At 35.8% G+C, this 21,608-nt stretch overlaps 1 protein-coding gene across 2 annotated transcripts in view; it reads left to right on the forward strand.

Moving 5' to 3' along the window:
• Grid2 (glutamate receptor, ionotropic, delta 2) overlaps positions 1 to 21,608 on the forward strand; it is a 1,023,751-nt gene that overhangs the window by 631,392 nt on the left and 370,751 nt on the right. For both annotated transcript variants that reach the window (XM_013029731.1, XM_013029732.1), the window contains 4 exons: positions 2,724 to 2,777; positions 8,544 to 8,717; positions 13,414 to 13,575; positions 21,232 to 21,351. In XM_013029731.1, the coding sequence (XP_012885185.1) occupies positions 2,724 to 2,777; positions 8,544 to 8,717; positions 13,414 to 13,575; positions 21,232 to 21,351 (510 nt within the window). The remainder of the gene's footprint in view (positions 1 to 2,723; positions 2,778 to 8,543; positions 8,718 to 13,413; positions 13,576 to 21,231; positions 21,352 to 21,608) is intronic.

Consider the following 21,608-nt stretch of genomic DNA (forward strand, 5'->3'; position numbering starts at 1 on the left):
TGGAGGCATAGAATTCCATTGTGTACATATACCACATTTTGTTGATCCATTCATCTACTGAGGGGCATCTGGGTTGGTTCCATATCTTAGCTATGGTAAACAATGTTGCAATAAACATAGTTGTGCTGGTAGCTTTAGTGTGGTCTTGTTTGTGAACATTTGGGTAATGCCCAAAAGTGGGATTGCTGGGTCATAGGGGAGCTCTATGTGGAGTCTTTTGAGGAACCTCCATACTACTTTCCAAAGTGGTTGAACAAGTTTACACTCCCACCAATAATTTCTTATCCATCAATGTTGCCTCCTCCTTTGTTTTTCCCCTACCATCCCATCCCTCCCACCTCCTCAACTACACCCCCCACCCCCAACCCCTACATACCCACCCCCACCCCCGCCTAAATTGTAAAGTTTGTTTTTCGACATAGCGACTTGCACATTGCTAAACTATTCTTGTATCTACATTTTGCTCATAGCGTTTTCCCTCTCATTGGTATATTTGCTTCTCCATTTATCTAAAGGCTTACTTTTGTTCCTCCTTCCTTCCTTCCCTCCTTCCTTCCTCCCTTGTTTCCTCCCTTCCTCCCTTTCTCCAATCCTTTTCTTTTTTTCTTACTTCTTTGGAGGTGGTATGAGGCTTGAACACTCTCCCTGGACACTCTCCCTCACCTTTTAATGTGCAAGCTTGGCTAATTGAACCATACATTCACATCTGGCTTTTTTTTTGGTTGGTGGGGGGTCCGGTAGTGGGGCTTGAACTCTGAGCCTGGGCGCTGTCCCTCAGCTCTTCAGCTCAAGTCTAGCGCTCTACAACTTGAGCCACAGTGCCACTTCTGGCTTTTTTCTTTTTGCTTATGTGGTGCTGAGGAATTGAACCCAGGGCCTCATGCATGTAAGGCAAATGCTCTACCACTGAGCCACCTTCCCAACCCCATTCACATCTGGCTTTTTGAGGGTTAATTGAAGATAAGTCTCACACTTTCCTGCCTGGACTGGCTTCAAAGCAAAATTCTCATATTTCAGCCTTTTGAGTAGTTAGGATTTCAGGTATGAGACACCCAAAACTTACTTTTTATATATTGTATCTTAATCTTCGACTAAGACTCTTCAAAAATTCAAATGGAGTTTTCACTTACTATCTAATACTTTCCATTGTTAATAAATTATTGATGACATGTCTCTACAACTATTAGAGAAAGTAATCAGAAACTTAGAAAGTTTACTAATACTGAAGTAAACTAAAATGTGTTTCTTCTTTAGCTAAAACAAATTGCTATGAGTCATATTTTCTGTTAATAAATTGAACATGCTGTATTTAAAAATGATAATAACAATAATGATAAATACAGATAATGCTTCTCAGATAATGCATTGTCTGCACACCTTAGCAAGATCATGGAGACTAAGATGTTATATACATATACACTTATACATATATGATATATATACACATTCACATGTATATACATATGTATGTGTATGTGTGTGTATATATATATGGATACATAGATATATGTTTATAGATAACATACATAGAGAGAAAGAGTGAGCAGAGAGAAAATATACAAAATCCATACCAAAATTTGAAAACAAAGTTTCTTCAAATAACAATATAAATTTTGGAAAACATCAAATCACATAACAAATTTGTATTAAGTTACATTTTGTGTGATTAAAATTCATCTTTCAAGTAATTCTCAGTGGGACAAAGAATAAGTGCAAAGTGTGATCATGCTTTATAATAGCTTTTTGCTCATTATTAGAAAGCACTTTCATACTTGAAAAAATCATATCTTAAGTATTATTTCTACAAATTAAAGAATAACTTCATGAAGTTTCATTTATTAGTTCATTATATGAAACGTAAGAATATGTCTAAGGTGTATATGATAAGAATTGATAGAAGCTTTGATATTAAAGCTATTTTCTCTCCTATTCTCCCTCCTTCCCATTCTCTCTCTCTCTCTCTCACACACACACACACACAAACACACACATACATAAAATTCCTGTGTTTATAAATACACAGAGCTCTCATTTTTAACATAAGCCAAAAATATTAGAATAAATATCCAAAGTTAGTCAACCAAAATTGCTTCCCATTTATTGTTTGCCTTTTCCTTTTATGTAAAATTTGTTTCTCTTTACCTTATTAGCAGTCTGAAAGCTAGTAAAACTCCCTACCCAAGTGTCAGTGCTAATCTAATAGAAATTGTTTTTAGTAGGTTACAACAAGATAAGTTCAGAATTAAATCTATTCAAATCTATAATGATTTCAGGAAAACAGGGAGCTGCTCACTTGCACAAAGGTGATAGCAAGAAGATACGGAGGAACATAGCAGTAACAGAGGATACAAAATCAAGTTGAGTCAAATTATAGAAGGATATACACTCACGTATTTATTAGGTGTTTATTAAAAATCTACCAAAGATTATTTGGAATGGAAAGGTGTACATTTGAACTCCACTCTCTGTTAAACCACAAAACAGTATTGTTTATATTTCTGTGTTTCAAGTTTTTGATGAAGGATGCTTTGATTTAGCACATGGGCAGTGCATCTACATATCAAACACATGTTTCTATGCATTTTGCTAAAGGTTTTTTATCTTTGAATAAATCTAAACTCCTATAATGTGACTCATTTTCATCCATTTACAAAAAGCCTGTTTAGTTTGTTTGGTTTGTTTTATGTGATCAGTGCTGATAGCTCATTTGTTTTCTATTCCAGGTTGTGGAGACTAATTTGGTTGCTTTCGACTGTCACTGGATCATTATAAATGAGGTAAAGTCTCGTTACCTTTACTGTCATCTCCATCCTGCTATTGGGAAGGTAGCTGCTCTCAGCATTTCCTACGGCCTTAAATTGCTATGGAGACAGAATCCGAAGTAAACTTTCAGCTTTCTGAGTGAATGCTGTTAAACAAAAATAGAATGAGGATTTAAAAAATGATAAAAGTCTTTATATGAATAATATAAATGGAGAAAGTCTTCCCCACTGAGTATCTTTTAGCTTTTCCTGTTGGCACATACTACCTGCTTAGAAAGATCATCTTCATGAAAAGTACAGTCCCTCTTTGTAAGGGAAGTGAATTCTCCTCAGGGGAGAGCCTGTATTCCATTTATATTTTAATGTCATTTTTTAAACTTTCATATCCACCTCTTTGCATGAGGATTGAATAGTTCTGCATATGAATATGAATCAACAGAGAACAGGGTATTTTTTTCCATTTACAGAAAGAAATACAACTGTTTTAAAGTCCATACACTTGTCAAATTCCTTGCGAAAGGCTTATTTTTTAAGATAACATATAAGATTAAACATCTATTACAGATGAATGAGAGTGGCTGATGCCTGAAAGCTACTCAGGAGGCTAAGAGCTGAGACTCAAAGTTCAAAGCCAGCCTTGGCAGACAAATCTGAGGGACTCTTATCTCTAATTAACCAGCAGAAAGCCGAAAGTGGAGCTGTGGCTAAAGTGGCAAAGCACTAACTGAATGAGAAAGCTAAGCGACAGAGAGCAGGCCCTGAGTTCAAGTCCCAATTCTCTCTCTCTCTCACACACACATATACACACACACATACTATATACAATATAATATACTATATACAGTATATATCTGTATAATATATATTTGTAATATCTGTATATCTGTATATATTATACATATAGGGAATATATACATTATATGTATTACATATGTTATATAGTACATATATTACAATGTATTTGTGTATATATATATATATATATATATAGGTATATAGATAGATAGATATTACAATCCCTGAGAGCTCTATATAGTAAGTACTTATTAGTCAAGATCACTAAGAACTATGAACAGACCAGTCCTTGGCTAATTATATGATCAAATCAAATACTGTGATTTTTTTTCCTCAATCAGATGTAGATTCAGACATATATATGATTTACAAATAAAGATAATGTATTGAAGTATACCAATGGCTCACATCTATAATCCTAGCTACCCAGGAGACTGAGATCTGAGGATCATGGTTCAAAGCCAACCCAGGCAGTAAAGTCTGTGAGACTCTTATCTCCAAAGTGGTAGAGCACTAGCCCTGAGCAGAAAAGCTCAGACATAGCTCCCAGGCCCTAAGTTCAAGCTCCATGACCAACAAAATTAAGAAAAGGACAATGGATTATTTGCTTATGTACTTACTATGGACTTTCAGAAAATTAGAAAAATTTTAGGAATAAAAGAGTGGGGTAAGAATTCTGATTTTGCAAGTCAGCAAAATAGATTGAATCCTGAGTACAAAATTTATCAAGCTACAATTTTCCTATGCCTTGGTAGATTGATTTGTATAATATTTATTTTACAGATTAATAATAAAAATTGAATGAGGTCTTAGTCAATGCTACAAATGACTCAATGAATGTATCATGGGAAGATCATTTCCTATTAAACCTCAGGTAGCACTTTCTATCTTTAGTGCTGAGTGCTAAGTTATTCCAGGAACACTGAGGGGTGAGGTCTTCAGAGGATGAATGATTTTCTTCTCCTTATGCAGAGATGTTAAAATAATTCCGTTTTCCATTGTGTTTCCTACTTACCCCTGCACTGATAGTGAAGCATTTTAGCTCAGGGTAAAGATGCCAGAAACATCTTACAAATCTGTTTTTGCTCAGCCAAAATTTGTATCTCTTAGTCAGTGTAATTCTCCTGTCAAACTGAGATGGATTTTTTTCTGAGATTTCCACAGGCAATGTGTACATTTATAAGATCTGTTTTAGTGAGGGTCTGATTTCTTCTAATTTTGTTAATATTGTTTTTGAGACAAGATCTCATGATGTAGCTCAGGCTGGACTCAAACTAAAAAAACAAAAATCATCTTGCCTGAGCCTCCCAGGTACTGAGATTCGAGACATATGCTACCATGCTTAGATTTTCATACCTCTTAATTCTCCATTTACAATGAGTAAGTATCCATCAGAGCAGAAGGAAGGACCAAAGGGAAGGAAGCTTAGCAAACTTTCATGATAGCTTTTCAGATCAGGTGTTTTCCATTTCTATTTTTTTCTGTTAGGAAAGTAAGATTCAATGAAAACAAACAGTTCTCTGCATATTATACCACTTTTATGTTTAGGTGCTAAGAATAGAATTTAAAAAAGAATTTTCCATTGTAAAGTTTCAATTGCCTTTGTCTTGTGTTGGGTTGTTGTTTTGGTCATTCTCCCTATGGGCTGTATTTGTGGGTTGGTTTTGTTTTGTTTTATTTTCTGCCTCTGTTCCAATCTCAGGAGAGACTGTTATCCCACTAGCTTTTGTATTCGGTTTAATTAGCTTGTAGATTGCATTCTTTAAAACTAAAGAATCTTTACAATCCTTATTTTTATCTGATATTAAATTCCTTCCTTTTTGGGGGGGTTAGTAACAGAAAGAGACTTGGTTGTAATAATGCCATACATCCATGCAGTGTACCTTGAACAACTCCATGGCCTCCTTTATATTTCTATCTTTCCTCCTTTTTCAAACACTGCTTGGTGGCTTTCATTGTACTGTTTTTATATGTAGTTAGGTCTTCTCTCTTCAGAATCAGAAGGTATATCCTCCCCTCAGTATCCCTTCCTCCCTCTGCCCCCAATTCACCCATAACACATTACAACAGGTGATCTGAACACTGGCTAGTTATTTTGGAGATGGAGTGAACTTTTCTGCCTAGGCTGACCTTGAATCCTTATCCTCTAGATCTCAACCTCTAGCGTAGCTAGAAGTACAAGTATGAGCCACTGGATACAAAGAAATAATTTTACAATTCAGATTCTTTAAGTTATTTAGAGCTCAGAACATTTTTGTGGATCTCTATAGAAATTATTTAGCATATTTGGAAATTTGCAGGCTCAAGAAAGTATTTGCCTGGTGGATTACTTATTTATAAGATTAAAAAAAACTTATCACTGAAACATTATTTTAAAAACAACATGAGAACAATATGATAGTTTTTTATTTAAAAATTTTACTTGTGGACTTTTAAATATAGTTCAATATAATCTTTCTTCCAGCTAAAGTGATCAGTTGCCTAGGTTTATGTAACACATTGATTCTGTCACCCTTTAAATGGACCTTTTGGGTTGCAGAAGTAAAATGTCTGTAAATGTAAAAGAGTTCCCAATCAAGTTTTCATCTCACTACCACACTGATTTTTTGAGATCAGGTGTCAAAACTAAAATTGCAGGTGAAAGTTTTGAGACAGACTGTCTGTTGGTTTCATTCAGGATGGCAGATTCTTCCAGAAAATTAATTTCTTTTTCCTTCACACATAAAATAGGTGAAACCTATTCAATTCAAACTGGCATTTCTTCATATCTGCTTAGGTGTAGGCACATGAGAACTTCAAACCTTGTGGAAAGTATAAAAAGTAACCATCTCTTTTACATGTGTTTGAAAGCATGACTCAAGACTCATGAGAGATGACTTAATCATTCTTTACAGAATTATCAGATTGCTAAATATTGAAATAATGCATCTGTATAGTTTTCAACATTTGTGAATACCAACCAAAGTAATTTCTGTAAGGAATTATGAACTTCTTGTATAATGACTTTGGAAGTTTTTTTTCTGATAATAGTAAAATCTATGAATAGATTAGTGTCATTTCCCAATAGGCAAATTAGTTAAAATTTTGCCAAATATATAGTGGTAGTTCATTAAAAGTAGATTTTTTTCTTCTAATGTGCAGATTTATAGTCTGTCATGAATTGCACAGATAAAGCTGGTACTACTTAAATTTTGGATATATCTTTGTGTTTTAAAGCTAATAAGTGCTACTATATAATGTATACATTATGAGGAAATAGTACAATTTTTACCACCTTTTCATTAAAAACATAAAACTGCTTGATTATACAACATGAAAAAATTTAAACATTAAAACGTATTGGATAGCGATATTAATATCAATTAGGTTTAAAATTTTCAAGCTAATGAAAAGATTAAAATGAAGTTGCCAGGACACTGTTGAATCTGTAGGCAGATGCCAGACAGAGCCTTGGGTGCCCATTGAAATGACACAGACTGAAGGAAAAAGACGTATTTTAAACTGAGATAAAAACATTTTTTATGGTGCATTAACAATTAATCGCCCAGAAATTTCTAATATTACACTGGATTTAGTGATGGGTAGGTGTTATTTTATTTTCAGAAAAATCTATATTTCATAAAGATCACAAAGAAAGGATGAATTTTATATTTGCAATAACTAATATATGTCTGAGACAAGCAGAAACGGTCAGATAAGTTGATGTTAGGCAAAATGAACCCCAAGATAAGGACTCAAATAGTTTTTCTTTCTTACTATGGTTTCTAACATATTTATAAGATGATTTCTTTGTTGCTTGTATGTCCCTCTCCGATGGTATAACTCCTGTTTTAACTGTATTTGATGTTGGTATAATTTGGGGAAGGGAAGGGAAAAAACAAATTGGGATACAGGTGGACCCATTGCAACAATGAGATGTACAAGACGTTATGTCAAAAAATGAACTTTACAACTTTGGTGAAGGGGAGGGTGGTGGGAGGGGACGGGAGGGTAGGGGTGAGAAGGGGAAACAAAGGAGGAGGCAACAATGCTTGATAAGAGATGTACTCATTACCTTGCTCATGTAATTGTAACCCCTCTGTATGGTATTTTCACAATTAAAAAAGAATTTCAAAGCTTTGAAAAAGAAAAATATACAGTTACTTCTTTATATGTTATTAAGCCAAATCGGAATATTTAACTATGGGGTTATGTGGGCAGGAGAAAAGGAACTACACTTTTGAATTATGCACTCACCAGCACAGGGAAATTGTTTTTTCTCCCTTTACTAAGCCTGGCTCAGTCTTATTCACCAACAGAACTTTGCAATTTTATGTCAGGACAATGATAAACTACCTTACACATTCACAAACTATGAGAAATTTATTTTATCTATCCCTGACCAAGAGAGACATATAAGTGAGCTCTAATAATGATAAAGAAAAATATATTATAATGTTTTCCTCTTTGAGGGGAATTCACAAGTTGAGTTGAAACTCCTTTATACAACTACTTAAAGATAATAGTAAAATAATATTTCTTCTTGCTCCCTGTAATCACCTCACTTTAAAAGCCTCATTTTTCATTGCTAGGAACAATTACTCACATATTACAGCTACCTTCCTCCATCCTCAAAATATCTTGAAATCCACTAGTGAATAAGGAGTTATAACTGAACACGGTTTTGTGAGCTATTTCAAGTTTTCACCCATCCTGATAATTTTCTATTATATATCGAACATAACCAAGGGTTATTGCTATTAGTAAAGTGTGTTTAAGTCAAATTCTCTAGAATTTATTTAGACGTGAATCAGTATTATTGAAAGCACAGAAAGTAATGACAAATACCTTGATCATTTTAATGAGCATGAGCTGTTTTGTTTTGCTAGGTGCCGAGTCTTCAGCAAATGTATTGTAGACTGCATTTCTACCTAACTACTTGCCTTCTTTTCCTCCTGTTGCTGAATTAAAGAATGTCTAATTCTTCTGCTACTACTTATCTTACAGGAAATAAACGATGCGGATGTACAGGAACTTGTAAGAAGGTCTATTGGAAGGCTAACGATTATTCGACAGACTTTTCCCATCCCCCAGAATTTAAGCCAGCGCTGTTTCCGTGGGAACCATCGGATATCTTCAACACTCTGCGATCCAAAGGATCCTTTTGCTCAGAATATGGAGGTATATCTGGGTTATGGGGGATTTTTTTTTTTGGTCCAGAATGCATCATTGCCCACTTTCGAAGAGATCTTTTAGGATTGCGCCGGGGTCTGGATTATGTGTTGTCATCTCAGAGCGATGTTGCTCCTCCACAAATTTAATAAGCTTGATAGGGAAAGATTGCTGAGAAACTGGGTCTTTTATTCCTTTGATCCTATTATAGAAAAATGTCTACTTCTTTAATAAAAATATAATAGTCAAAGGCTATTTCCTTCAGAGCAAGTAGATCCCTGGCACTTCTCAAGGTAGAGTTTGCGATTCATACTCCAAAGGCTAACCCCCACAACTACTAAGCTGGTTGCCTGGCCGTGCACACAGGACACAGGCATTTATTCTTTTTAAAATGAATTTCTTGAAATCCATCGAAACTGTAGATGAGTATTTTTTTAAATAGTAACAAACTTTCAGCACAAAATGTATATAAAATTCCAAAGCCTGCTCAGTATTGTCTAGTCATGTGCAAGCTGGGTAGAATATACTGGGATCCTCAGCAGTCAGAGAACAATGGAGAATTTGGATGATAAATCTCTAAACAGCAAGTAGAGAAAAAACACCGAATCCTGTGGCTCACTCGTAAGAAAGCTCTTTAAATACTCACTTGGAGCATATTTTTTCTGAAGGAAAATCCCATCAGATTTTTCCTCTTTGCACAGGTGATTTCAAGCTGCCAATTTGCAGCGGGTTTTAGACACAGTAGGCATTGCACCAACAGCAGGAATGAGAAAGAGGACTGTAGCCAGGAAAAGCCAGAGAAAAAAGGAAGAATCAATCAGATAAACTGCATCTTACTAGTGTAGGGATTTGTGCGGAAGCAGCTCCTTAGATTACTGCTATGCACAATGTTAGCATATCGGTGAGTACTTAAAAACAGTAACTGAGTATCTGCAAAGACATCAGTCACCATCAGCTTTAAAAATGAGGAAAACAATATAGTCTATAAATGATATGTTCAAATATTATGGAAAATAGTACTTAGGAAATGTTCAGTGTGAACAATTTGAACCTAATACAGCCTTGGGAAGATTAATTCATACTTCTCTAGAAAATGAATCCCATAATCTCTCCTTCTTTAGTCACCTTTGAGAATCCTTAAATGAATTTGTGCTTATCCAGCTGGTGTGTGTGTGTGTGTGTGTGTGTGTGTGTGTGTGTGTGTGTAATAATATGATCAGCAGTACTGGGGTTTAAACTCAGAACTTCTTATTAGGCTGGAGCTCTACCACTTGAGCCATGACTCCAGCCCTATCCAACCATTTCTTAATGAGTACTAGCATTTAACATTATAAGGAGTGGAAGTTCCTCACTGGATTTTAAGTGAGCTTAAAATAGATTACATTTAGGAGCTGGGATCATAAAATCTCAACCTGTACAAGTCTATCACACCTGCCTCTGTGCTTTGTGCCTCTGTGACTATTTGTGAATTTGAATGTAAGTGAGAAGGTAATTGTCAAAGTAAACCACCCTGGAGCCATAAAAAGACCTGTTCAAATTTTAGTGCCACTTTTAATGGCATGCTTATCATAATGGACACTTTGCACATTAGCTGGTTGTGAATGTAATTGATGTGAAAATGATGGAATTCTAAGTGAAGAAAAGCAGAAAGCACTTTTATTTAGAAAATTATGAAATATTAAAAACTGTTCTTGTCAAAGAAAGTAGCAGGAAGTGAAAGAAGAAACAAGAAATTAATGACTGGCATCAGAGAGAATTTAAAAAAATCTTTGAATGCACATTTGCTCAATGGCGTATTTCTTCCATTTCAGTCTGCCAAGGAACAGGTATTTCACTTATTTACACAATCTTAAATTTATCTAACGCATACCCTCCCCCAACTCATATCTTTAGACCTTATTCTTCTCCAACCCACAGTTGGAAGAGAATGGAACAACTCCTTTTTTCTTTGAGAACTTGTTACATCAACTTTACTCTTATGTGTGATAACATTTTGCTAAATATTTAATATATAAATGGAAAACTGACACCTTTCTATGTGAAGATTTATATAAATGAGGGTGTGAATGCAGGGCTCTTGAATTTAAAATGGTCTTCTAAAAGCAGAATGCTTGATGTAGATTCTTTCTCACTGAAGTAAGAGAAAGCAACATTTGTGATTTTTCCTATCAGTATTACCTCTGATTGGTAATGTGGGATCTATGGAAACAGTGCAGGCAAATATGACCACCAAGAGGTTTTTTACCTCAGAATTCAGAAGTGTACCATTTATAAATTTCAAAACAAGTGAACTCTAGATATATTAAGACAACTACAAAGCCAATTAACCAATATAATGAGAGAATGTTGTGGGGCTATTTGAGTGGTTACCAATTTTGTTGTATTTAGAAAGGGAAATGGGATTTATTAAGAGCTGAAGACAAGCTTCATAAATTTCAATTAGTGCCCCAAAAACTCTTAATTGAACTTACGTTTCATAATAAAAAATGGAAAGAAGATCCCTTTGGTAGGAGCAAGCCCTTTACAATATATGATAAAGGAATTGAGCTATTTACTGCTTGGTGAAATTCATGTTAAGGAAAAGAAACAATTGAATATTCAAATTACACAGATAAATACTTTATTCTTGAAATGCAAGAGACTCTGCGGTCATCCACAAGATTCTGACCTCAGAGTTACTATTTTCTAATCACTACATGAATTAATATGGATAAAACGATTATCTGATTTACAGCTAACACAAAGCCTCAAGAGAAAACATATGATTTGTCACATCCTCAAGATAAAAAATTAATATTGAGTAATAAATCTGAAAGTTGAAATTGTACAGAGATAAAATTACAGGTTCAAGCTAAGGTTCAATGGCTCACGCTGTAATTCTAGCTACTCAAGAGGCTGAGAAATGAGGATCTCAGTTCAAAGCTAGTTCACACAGGGAAGTTTTTGAGATTCTTATTTCCAATTCACCACCAAAAAGCCTAAAGTGGAGGTCTAGTTCAAGTTGTAGCTCACCAGCCTTGAGTGGAAATCCTAAGGAAAGCATCTAGGTTCACGCCCCAAGATTAGATGTATACACACACACACATACACACACACACACACACACACACACACAGTATGTTTTTTAAAAAAAACAATTGCACAAAGTCTAGCTGGAAGAGTCATGATTGGACAGTAGTTTGAAACTGTTGAAAACAAATTCAGTATGATCATGGTACAAGCCTGTAAACTATTTAAATACAACCTTTGACTCTTATGTTAGAAGGCTTTGGCTAAGATCAAGAGATGGATACAAATTCTTTCATTATTATCTCCTAATCACACCACATCTGCACTAGCATGCTAGTTACTACACTTTTAACAGAAACATTGAAAAATGAGAAGACAGAAGGCAGAAAGTGAGATGTGGAAAAGCCTAGAAACTGTGTCAGCTAATGATTAGTATAAGGACCGAGGGAGTTTCAGGGCAAGTGACAATATGCTGAAGATTGTTGCATGTTCAGTGATGTCAGTGAGCAGTCATTATCACAGGGCAGCAAGAGAACATGGTGAATCTGTACAAGACCCTGACTTTTAGACGTTAGCAGCAGTATATGTTTTTGCTCAGCAAATAATCATTGGTGTTGGTTGCAGCCAGAGAAATAGATAATTTTTGTTTAAAATGAAATTGCCCCTTTGTGTGTGTATGTCTGCATGTGTATGTGTGTGTGTGTGTGTGTGTGTGTGTGTGTGTGTGCATGTGTGTGTGTGTGTACATATACTGGCACTAGGGCTTGAACTCAGGATCTGGGGAGACATTAATTTCCATCATTCCCTTAATTTCTCAGATTTATTTTCTATCAGGACTTTCCTCTAAGAAGTAATAATGTAACATTTAACACCTTTGATTGACCTTCATGTTTTCTAAATAAATTCTAATTTCTCAGAAAAATAAGCACTTTTTATAATTAATTGATAATATGAATAGTGATTCTTGCAAGACATAATTGTAACACTAGATTAACCTTAGCAAGATTCTGTTATAAGTTTTTAGTCTGTATAGAAAAAAGATAACATCTTAGGAGAAGAAAGTGTAGCTATAAATTCACATTCACAAATTTTAAGTCCATGATATTTGTCATATCCATGATTCATAATCAATGTGTATGCCTATATTATTTTTGTATATCTTGCTCTTGTAATATTTATGAATGACTTGATTTCCTTTCCTTTCTGCATTACAGAAGAGCAGAAACCCAAATGCATACTCTGCTTCTTTCTGTGAACCTATAACTCTCATCTATATGAGATGGAGTTGATCGCAGGTTGATTAGTTGATCTCACCTGAATAACTAAAAGGCAGGGATCTGCCATATTTAGAAAATGTATTATTCAGCATACCCTTGCAATCTTAAACCCTTAGATCCTTTACTCCTCAGACAGAAATAAGGGCCCATGATTTCTACAGCTTTGCGCTTTGTAGCTGCTCTTTCACAACCGAGTAAGCCAGGCGTAAAGGGGAAACAGTGGAGTCGTACAATCAGACAAGACTGCATTTTTTCAATGGCAAAATTTCTTGGGAAATGTAAAAAGAAGCCTGCTTCACGAATAACCCAATAAACCAGCCATGGCTGGTACGTGCATGATCTCAGCTTAGAGGAAGTGTTCCTTATCCTGGGGATCTGGCATTGGTGGTTTTAATGATCACTGTCTACTGTCTTTTCAGATTTCAAACCTGTACATTTATGACACGGTGCTACTGCTTGCTAATGCTTTTCATAAGAAGCTAGAGGACCGGAAGTGGCACAGCATGGCGAGTCTGTCGTGCATCAGGAAGAATTCGAAACCCTGGCAGGGAGGGCGGTCCATGCTAGAAACCATCAAGAAGGTAAATACCCACAAGTCCCTCACTCATCCTGGTGCGCATGCCCAAATCAGTGTTGGACATGCTTGTAAAAGGGTCTTTCTTCTGACGAAGAATATTTTAGGCATTTCAGAGCACAAAATGAGAAAGAAAAAAAATATATATACATATACTATACTATATAATATAATATAGTATCCATTATATATGTATATTATATCTATACATATATAAATACTATCTATAAATGTATATATAAAGGAATTATATATACACACACACACATATATACATATATGTATATACATATATATACATATATGTATATATATACATATATGTATATATATACATATATGTATATATATATATACATATATGTATATATATAAAGAAATGTCAGGATTTTTGTAACCGTGCATTGCCCAAAAGAGCCCTTATTTTTTTACGTAGGAAACTTATGCAAGTAATAATGGCTGGTTGAGATATTATTTACCATGATTGTACCATTAGGATTTAGATACAACAGTTGTTTTTAGTTGTTGCTATTATAAAACTGTACTACCAACTGAAAAAATATCCTAATGTTTTCTTGTAAATGACACATGGTAAGACATTGTGACTTACATTTTTAGGGGGGGATCATGCAGAGGTTCAGACTCAGGGCACGCATGCTCACTCAGCTTGCTTGCTTGGACGGTTGGTGCTCTACTGCTTGAGCCAGTCCTCTACCCGTGCTTTTTACTAGTCACCTAGGAGATGGTGTTTTCTCAGGCCTTTCTGCCTAGGCTGGCTTCAAACCAGAGTTCTCTCTAGTTCTCAGCTTCCTGAGTAGCTATGCCATGAGCCATGGGTGCCCAATTGATCACTTTAACCTTGTAAGGAAGACATGGCTGTGAACAGTTAATATGTTAGAGCACTGGGGATCTAGTTTTGCATTGCATTGCAGTTTTCTTCTTCACTGTCAGGGGTTACCTACCCGCTGTGACCCGCATTGACATAGTTACCTTCGCCATTCTCACAAGGCCATTTTTGTTGCTCCGCTCGTCTCGGTGCTATGAGCACTCTGCAGTTTATTAACCTCTTTGTCATGTCGTCCTTGCTGACATTTTCCGTTTGTCTTGCACAGCTCCTTGGATTTAGAATGAAATGATTAATGAAACAAACAAATTACTCCCATACCCTTTACACAAAGAAGACAGCCATGGGAAGTTTATCTTCTTTATCGTATCCATCCTTTTCTTTTCTGAATATGTTTATCTTTCTCTCCTGGAACAACAATGACAAAACATCTGGTAATTTGAAGTATGCATTTATTTAAAAAAGTTAGAGAAAGAACACTAAAATTTAACATTGGCAGTGAAGTAGATATACAAACAAAACAAAAACAACACCTCCACCCAAACCCAGAAAGTAGAAGAAATCTGTCATATGGAGAATCGCCTGGATGTTTCTATTGGTTCTCTTTGCTCTGTGCAAAAGAATCACTTTAATGAGTATTCAGACACTTATCAGCCAAGTACTTGAGAATTAAACTGTATTGAGTGTATTGGCAGAGAAACATCTTTCAGCTGAGAACTGAGCAGATCAAATAGAAATCAAGGTGTTGCCAAAACCTCCCAGGTCTATCTGTGCAGAATGCTGGCAGGTAGGAAGCCAGGGGAGGTTGTTGAACATGATTCTGATCCTGCCAATTTATTAATTCATGGTTTGGCTAGGACACAGAATCCTAAATATGGGCATTCTTCTCAAGCCTTCTAGCAAAGAGACTAATGGCTTAGGAGGTTGCTTAGGAGACACTTACCGAGAATAACAGCGGGGAAGAGAGACACCATAGGTAGGTGTTCCTCACAGAGCCATTCACTAGAAAAATGTTGCTGTTAGAAAATTTAGAATCAAAACAGTGAATTACCATCATAACTATTCCATCTTATTTTGAGAGCATTATTTATATATTTTTTGTAAATCACACCATTTTTCAAAGGACTATGTTAACCCTATGAAGGAGAATCTAGGTTTGAACAATGTACACATCACTGCTTTTATCCACATGTCAACTTGATCTTCAAAATAGTGTTTGAGTTATTACATTCAGATGTTGAAGCTGTTGACATTACATACACCTAGACACTTGGAGTAAAGATCTATCTCACTAGTGTGTCCCAGCAGACCCACCCTGACTTGAGTCTACCAATTTGATGCTAGCATTCATATTGCTAATACGAAATTGAAAGAACATGACATTTATGTCAGCTTCACATAAAATGAACATTATGTCTTCAATTCTAGTTGTCTTTTTAAATTTTCAGAAAATTCTATTTCAGATCTCAAATTAGAATCATTAAAACATCTTTTAAAAAATATGTTTTAAAAATAGATGTATTAAGGTATTATTTGAAAATGTATGTTTAAATCTTATGATAAAAAACCCTGTGTTTATTTTACTATTTATACATGTATATGTGTGTGTGTGTGTGTGTGTGTGTGTGTGTCTATGTCTGTGTGTGTGCGCTGGTACTCTGGCTTGAACTCAGGGCCTATGCACTGTCTGTTAGCTTTTTCACTCAAGGATGATATTCTACCACTTGAGTGACATGCACTCTGGCTTTTTGCTGGTTAATCAGAGATAAAGTTTTCACACACTTTACTTTATGGGCTGTTTTTACATTGTGATCCTCAGATCTTTTCTTCATAAGAAGGTAAGAGTACAGGTGTGAATCATAGGCACCCCACTAGTTTGGTATTTTTATGCTTAAAATTTTGGTTTTTATTAAAAACATACTATTTTAGAGTGGTGTGGTATTGTAATAGTGTTAGTCTAACATTACTATGCTAATTTCAAGGTATAGGAAACAAATTTTCAAAAATCAAATGATTTGCTGAAGGTGACACAGATAATTAGTTTTAAATGCCAAATGTCTTGGCTCTTAATCTCATGTTCTTTGTTCTATTTCACTTACTCTTTTCATTGTGAAAATCACTCCAGTGAAAATCCCTTGGTTAATATAAACACATTCACTAAGAAATAATAAAATAAAAATTATGTGTTAGTATTATACAAGCCATATGTAAATTTCCCTATGCCTTTTTTTTTTTGCAAAAGCTACCTTTAATTGTCATAGATATATTTTAGGAAGGATTTTTTATGTTTTCTAATTTAATAAATTGATTAAATTCGAGCAAGCTTTCAAACTTGTTTTTTTTTTTAAGCTAAGTGAGTCAAATCAATAAAGGCTGGGCAGCTATGGGAGCATAAGAGAGGGAGGCATTTCCAAAGACAGACAAACACCACATCCAGTGCTGAGAGCCACACTGGAAAGCACTTGCCTGAAACACTTAGAAATTACTTTACCCAGTGCAGAACTACCAGCTTTCTCACAGGTAGTAAATTAGCATGATGCACTTGTAGCCTGGCCTATCTCTTTGTTGTTGTTGTTGTTTTTTAACAGAGTTGCTAATTTCCCATTGTGTCTTAGTGATGATATTCCTAATAAATGAAACAATTTCCAGGAGTACACTTTATCCATCCATTCATCCATCCATCCATCCATCCATTCATTCATTCATTTATCACCCTTTCTACAGATACATATCAAATATCTCTATTAGGGTATGGACTGTACAAATGCACTTAAATATAAAATAAGTAAAAAAATATAAAAAAATATAAAAATAGGTAGTGAATATTGATAAGCACACAGAAAATTGTTATCTAAGGCCAGATTCAACAAAAAGAACTAAGTAAGGTTGAAACAGGGTTCTGTGGACCCTAGAAGGGTGTAATGTTTGGTGTTACATGCTCCCACCTGCTTTGTGAATGAGGCATGCATTTTCTACCAGGTCATGCTACCTAACCCACAGCTGAGTTTCCATTTAGGAACTGCCCTGGGTAGATGGGAACTGCTTCACTCACTTCTAGGGAGCATCAGGCTCCATGACCAGTCAGGACATAACTCTCCTCCCTCACATAGGAATAATGATGGCTTGCCCACTGGACAGCCTACGTGGCTATTTTATTCGTATCACACTTTTCACATCTTCTGCCAAATGCCTCATCTGTTACTCTCTTAAGACCACCTTAAGTAAACATCCTTGCATATAAGTGCATCACCATCTCAGAGCTGTTTCCTGTAGAATTTGACATAAAACTGAAAGCACATTAGAAACATTTACAGGGACCTCGTAGCATTCTAATGGAAGCTTGAAAAGCAGCAGGCATGGGAGAAGCAAAGCACTGGTAAAAGGATGCCCTAGGTGATGGGACATACTAGCTCTCACAGCTACTAGAAGAAGTCATGCATGCTGTGACAAAAGCTGATTAATTTTCCAGTGTTTCCAGAACACATGGAGATAATTATTGGGACTAAAAAAGAGTTTGAGTGAGGTGGGGGGAGAGGGGAAGAGAAAGGATTTACTTTGTGAATAACCCAAAGACAAAAAAGGATTTTTTTACATTCTAGACAGAATATTCTTCCATCAACTGCCCCAAATAAAAATTGTGACTGAGTATATGTAAAAGAAATCATAGGCCATTTTCTATGTAGTCTATACAAGCTAGCCAATTAAAATTCAATAGATCCTTAAATATTCTCACATTAGTCTAATTGAACAATTTGTGTGACATCCTTGTGTTAATTATTTTCAATACTGAAAAATAGAAAATGTCTGTGTTTGTTGAGTCACCCAAATCTTTAAGTACCAATATATTATTGGTATTCATTGACATTTATCAATCTTGATAAATGTTGACATCAGAGAAAACATATCCTGTGAATGGCACAAGTGTGATCAGTTCAACAAAAGGAGAACACCACCTGCTCTTGAAATATGACTAAAGATCCTATTGAGACCTAAGAGGCTGGGTGCCAGTGACTCACACTTGTACTCCTAGCTACTCAGGAGGCTAAGATCTGAGGATTGCAGTTCTAAACCAGCCTGGGCAGGAAAGACTATGAGAATCTGATCTCTAATCAACTACTCAGAAAAAAAACCAGATATGGCACTGTGGATCAAGTGGTAGAGCACTAACCTTGAGCAAAAGAAGCTCAGGGACAGCACTCAGGCCCAGAGTTCAAGCTCCAGGACCAGAAGAAAAAAAAAGACCTAAGAGTGACACAGATCATTGAAAGCACTTAGAGGCATTCATGAATCCAGAAAGGCAAGAATACTCCAGGAATAGGGAAGGAAAAACAGTGCATGACAAATGAAGAGAATCTGAAGGCTTAGAGGAAAACCTCTGCATACATTAGCATCTGGCCAGCAATGGCAAGAAGAGAAGAGAAGGACTTAGTTCCTTATTAGCTAAGAGAGATAGGGGAAAGACCATGTGGGTTTTGGAAACTATTTTCAAGCTCCTGATCTTTGTTCAAGGCCTCAAGTGACCATGAAATGTCTTAAAAACAAGATGGTGACAACACCAAATGACCATAAGGCTCTCATGAGGACAATGGAGGATCCGTTCCACATCTGTCATTGGCTTAGACAGAGCCAGGGAGAGAGCACCAAGGAAAAGGCTGATGCTCAGACTTAAGAGTGGATCTAGGCCAGCCAGCGCATGCGCTGTGGGATGTAGGGGGAGTCAGCTCTGGGAGGTATTTAGGGAACTGAAAGCATTTGGTGATCAGTAAAGGTCTGTTAAGATGAGAAAGAATAAAACCATGATTCCAAAATTTATGCCGTGGGCAGCATACATTTTTACGGAGACTGTTTTTTCATGCTTAATCTGAAAATAAATGAAAGAGAATAGGTTACATGAATAATAAAATAAATGATACAACATAGAATGACATATAATCAATAATAGTGGAAGCAAACAGCAATGGTAATAATAATTAAGTTCTCATCACATGAAGTTTTCTTCGCTGTTCTTTATATGTATTATACCATAACAAGGATTATAGTAATATCCTGGGGAGGGAATTACTACATTATTCCAATTTTAAAAATATAGAAATTGAAGCATGGAGAAGCTAAGTGAATTAGCCAAGATTATACAGTGATTAGATTCTCAGGTCACTGGTGAAATCCAGGAAATATGTTATCCTCCTAACTGGGAAATCATATATGAAATAAAAAAAAATCCCACCAGGATATCAAATTCAACAGCTTTTCTTATCGTAAAATTAGATTACAAAAGAGAAGTTGACTAATTACAAAATCATAGTGGAGGATTCATTGTGTTAATTATCATTGTTGTAACAATAAATATTGAGATCAAGGTTAGAAAAATCAACAATTCTTTCTTGAACTTATTTTATGAACTTTTATCATCCTACAGTGGGCTGGAACAGGATATGGAAGAGAATACATAATATGCCCCCCCAGAATAAACAAAATCAAACCAGATATGGGGTTACAAGTGAGAAATATTTAAGTATCAACATCATAGAGGTGATAATTGAAGTGATTTTCAAAATGAGATCGATTTGTTGTCTAAATAAATGCCATTATTAAGCCATGATTCTAAGGCAGACAAACTTTAACATTAAAGGGACTGAGAATGTGCTGTGGGTTTGTGAAATGCTAAATAAAATGATGGCTGGTAAACGAAACAAGGAAAAAATATAGTAAATAAGAAAGAAAGAAGTATGACCTACATTGCCATCTGTTGGGGAAGCAAACATCTGTCATGGTGAATGAAAGATGAGGCTTGAAAATTCCCAGTGAATCTCCACGGCTAGAATACCAGTAAGACAAAAAATGCTTTGAGGCCTAATTTAACTTTTATATTAATGTGTGTATTCACACACACATTAAATTTGTTTCCTTTATACATAAAATTGTGGTCACTGCATTATGCTTATACATATATTGTGGACAGGTTAAGCATCTATGTCTTCAAATATTTATCATTGATGATACAAATATTCAAAATACAGCTTTTTAAAATATACAGAACAACACTGTCATACTTTGGCAACTACATTTACACAGGAAGAAAACTGACAATGCTTTTTTTAAAAAAAAATAATGAATGTTAAGGTTCACATGAATTAAGGTTCCCATAATTTTAGCTCAAATTTGAATGGAATTACGCTGGGACAAAACATACCATGTTGTCAAAACTTGTCTCCAGAGTATATTTTTATGGCCTCACAAGCGTCTTTTTATTGTACTAACCTGTGCTTACAAGTCACAAAGCATGAAGGCCTCAGCTCTGACAGCGTGTTATTCTAAGCAGCAATTGGATGCTTTTTGCCATAATTACTATGTTAGTATGACAAGTGGCTGCAATAAGTGTGGTTTCTAAGCTCACATTTTTCTGTCAGTTGTGGGGCTTGAACTCAAGGCCTTGAGTTTTTTTGTGCTGAGCTTTTTTGAGCTCGAGGTGAGTGCTCTACCACTTGTGCCACAGGGCCACTCCTGGTTTCAGGGTGGTTAATTGGAGGTAAGAGTTTCACAGGGACTTTTCTGCCTGGGCTGGTTTCAAACCAAGATCCTCATATCTCAAGCCTCCTGAGTAGCTAGGATTACAGGCATGAACCACTAGCATCTAAACTCACTTTCAGTGTTATGCTTGCTTGTGTTTAGTACCTATTTAAAATTAGCCTGTTTACCATTACACACCTGAAGTACTTCTGTATAGGCAGAAGTAGGGTTCTTAGAGCTTCCTTTAACCTTTTAATGTTATAATTTTATTTCTTTCTGAAATTTTATACCAGCACCTGTTTTCTCCATTAGGGTGGGGTCAATGGCTTGACTGGAGAGCTAGAATTTGCAGAAAATGGAGGCAATCCCAATGTTCACTTTGAAATTCTTGGAACCAACTACGGAGAAGAGCTTGGCAGAGGGGTTCGCAAAGTAAGTCCAAATACGTATGTAAATATGCCTCTCTCCCTTCCTCCCTCTCTCTCTCTTTCTTCTTCTCCTCCTCCTTCTCCTTCTCCTTCTCCTTCCTTCTCCTTCTCCCCTTCTCCTTCTCCTCCTTCTCCTTCTCCTTCCTTCTCCTTCTCCTTCTCCTTCCTTCTCCTTCTCCTTCTCTTCCTTCTCCTTCTCCTTCTCCTTCTCCTTCTCCTTCTCCTTCTCCTTCTCCTTCTCCTTCTCCTTCTCCTTCTCCT

The sequence above is a fragment of the Dipodomys ordii genome, unplaced genomic scaffold (assembly GCF_000151885.1).
Source record: "Dipodomys ordii isolate 6190 unplaced genomic scaffold, Dord_2.0 Scaffold122, whole genome shotgun sequence".
In the NCBI taxonomy this organism is placed as follows: Eukaryota; Metazoa; Chordata; class Mammalia; order Rodentia; family Heteromyidae; genus Dipodomys; species Dipodomys ordii.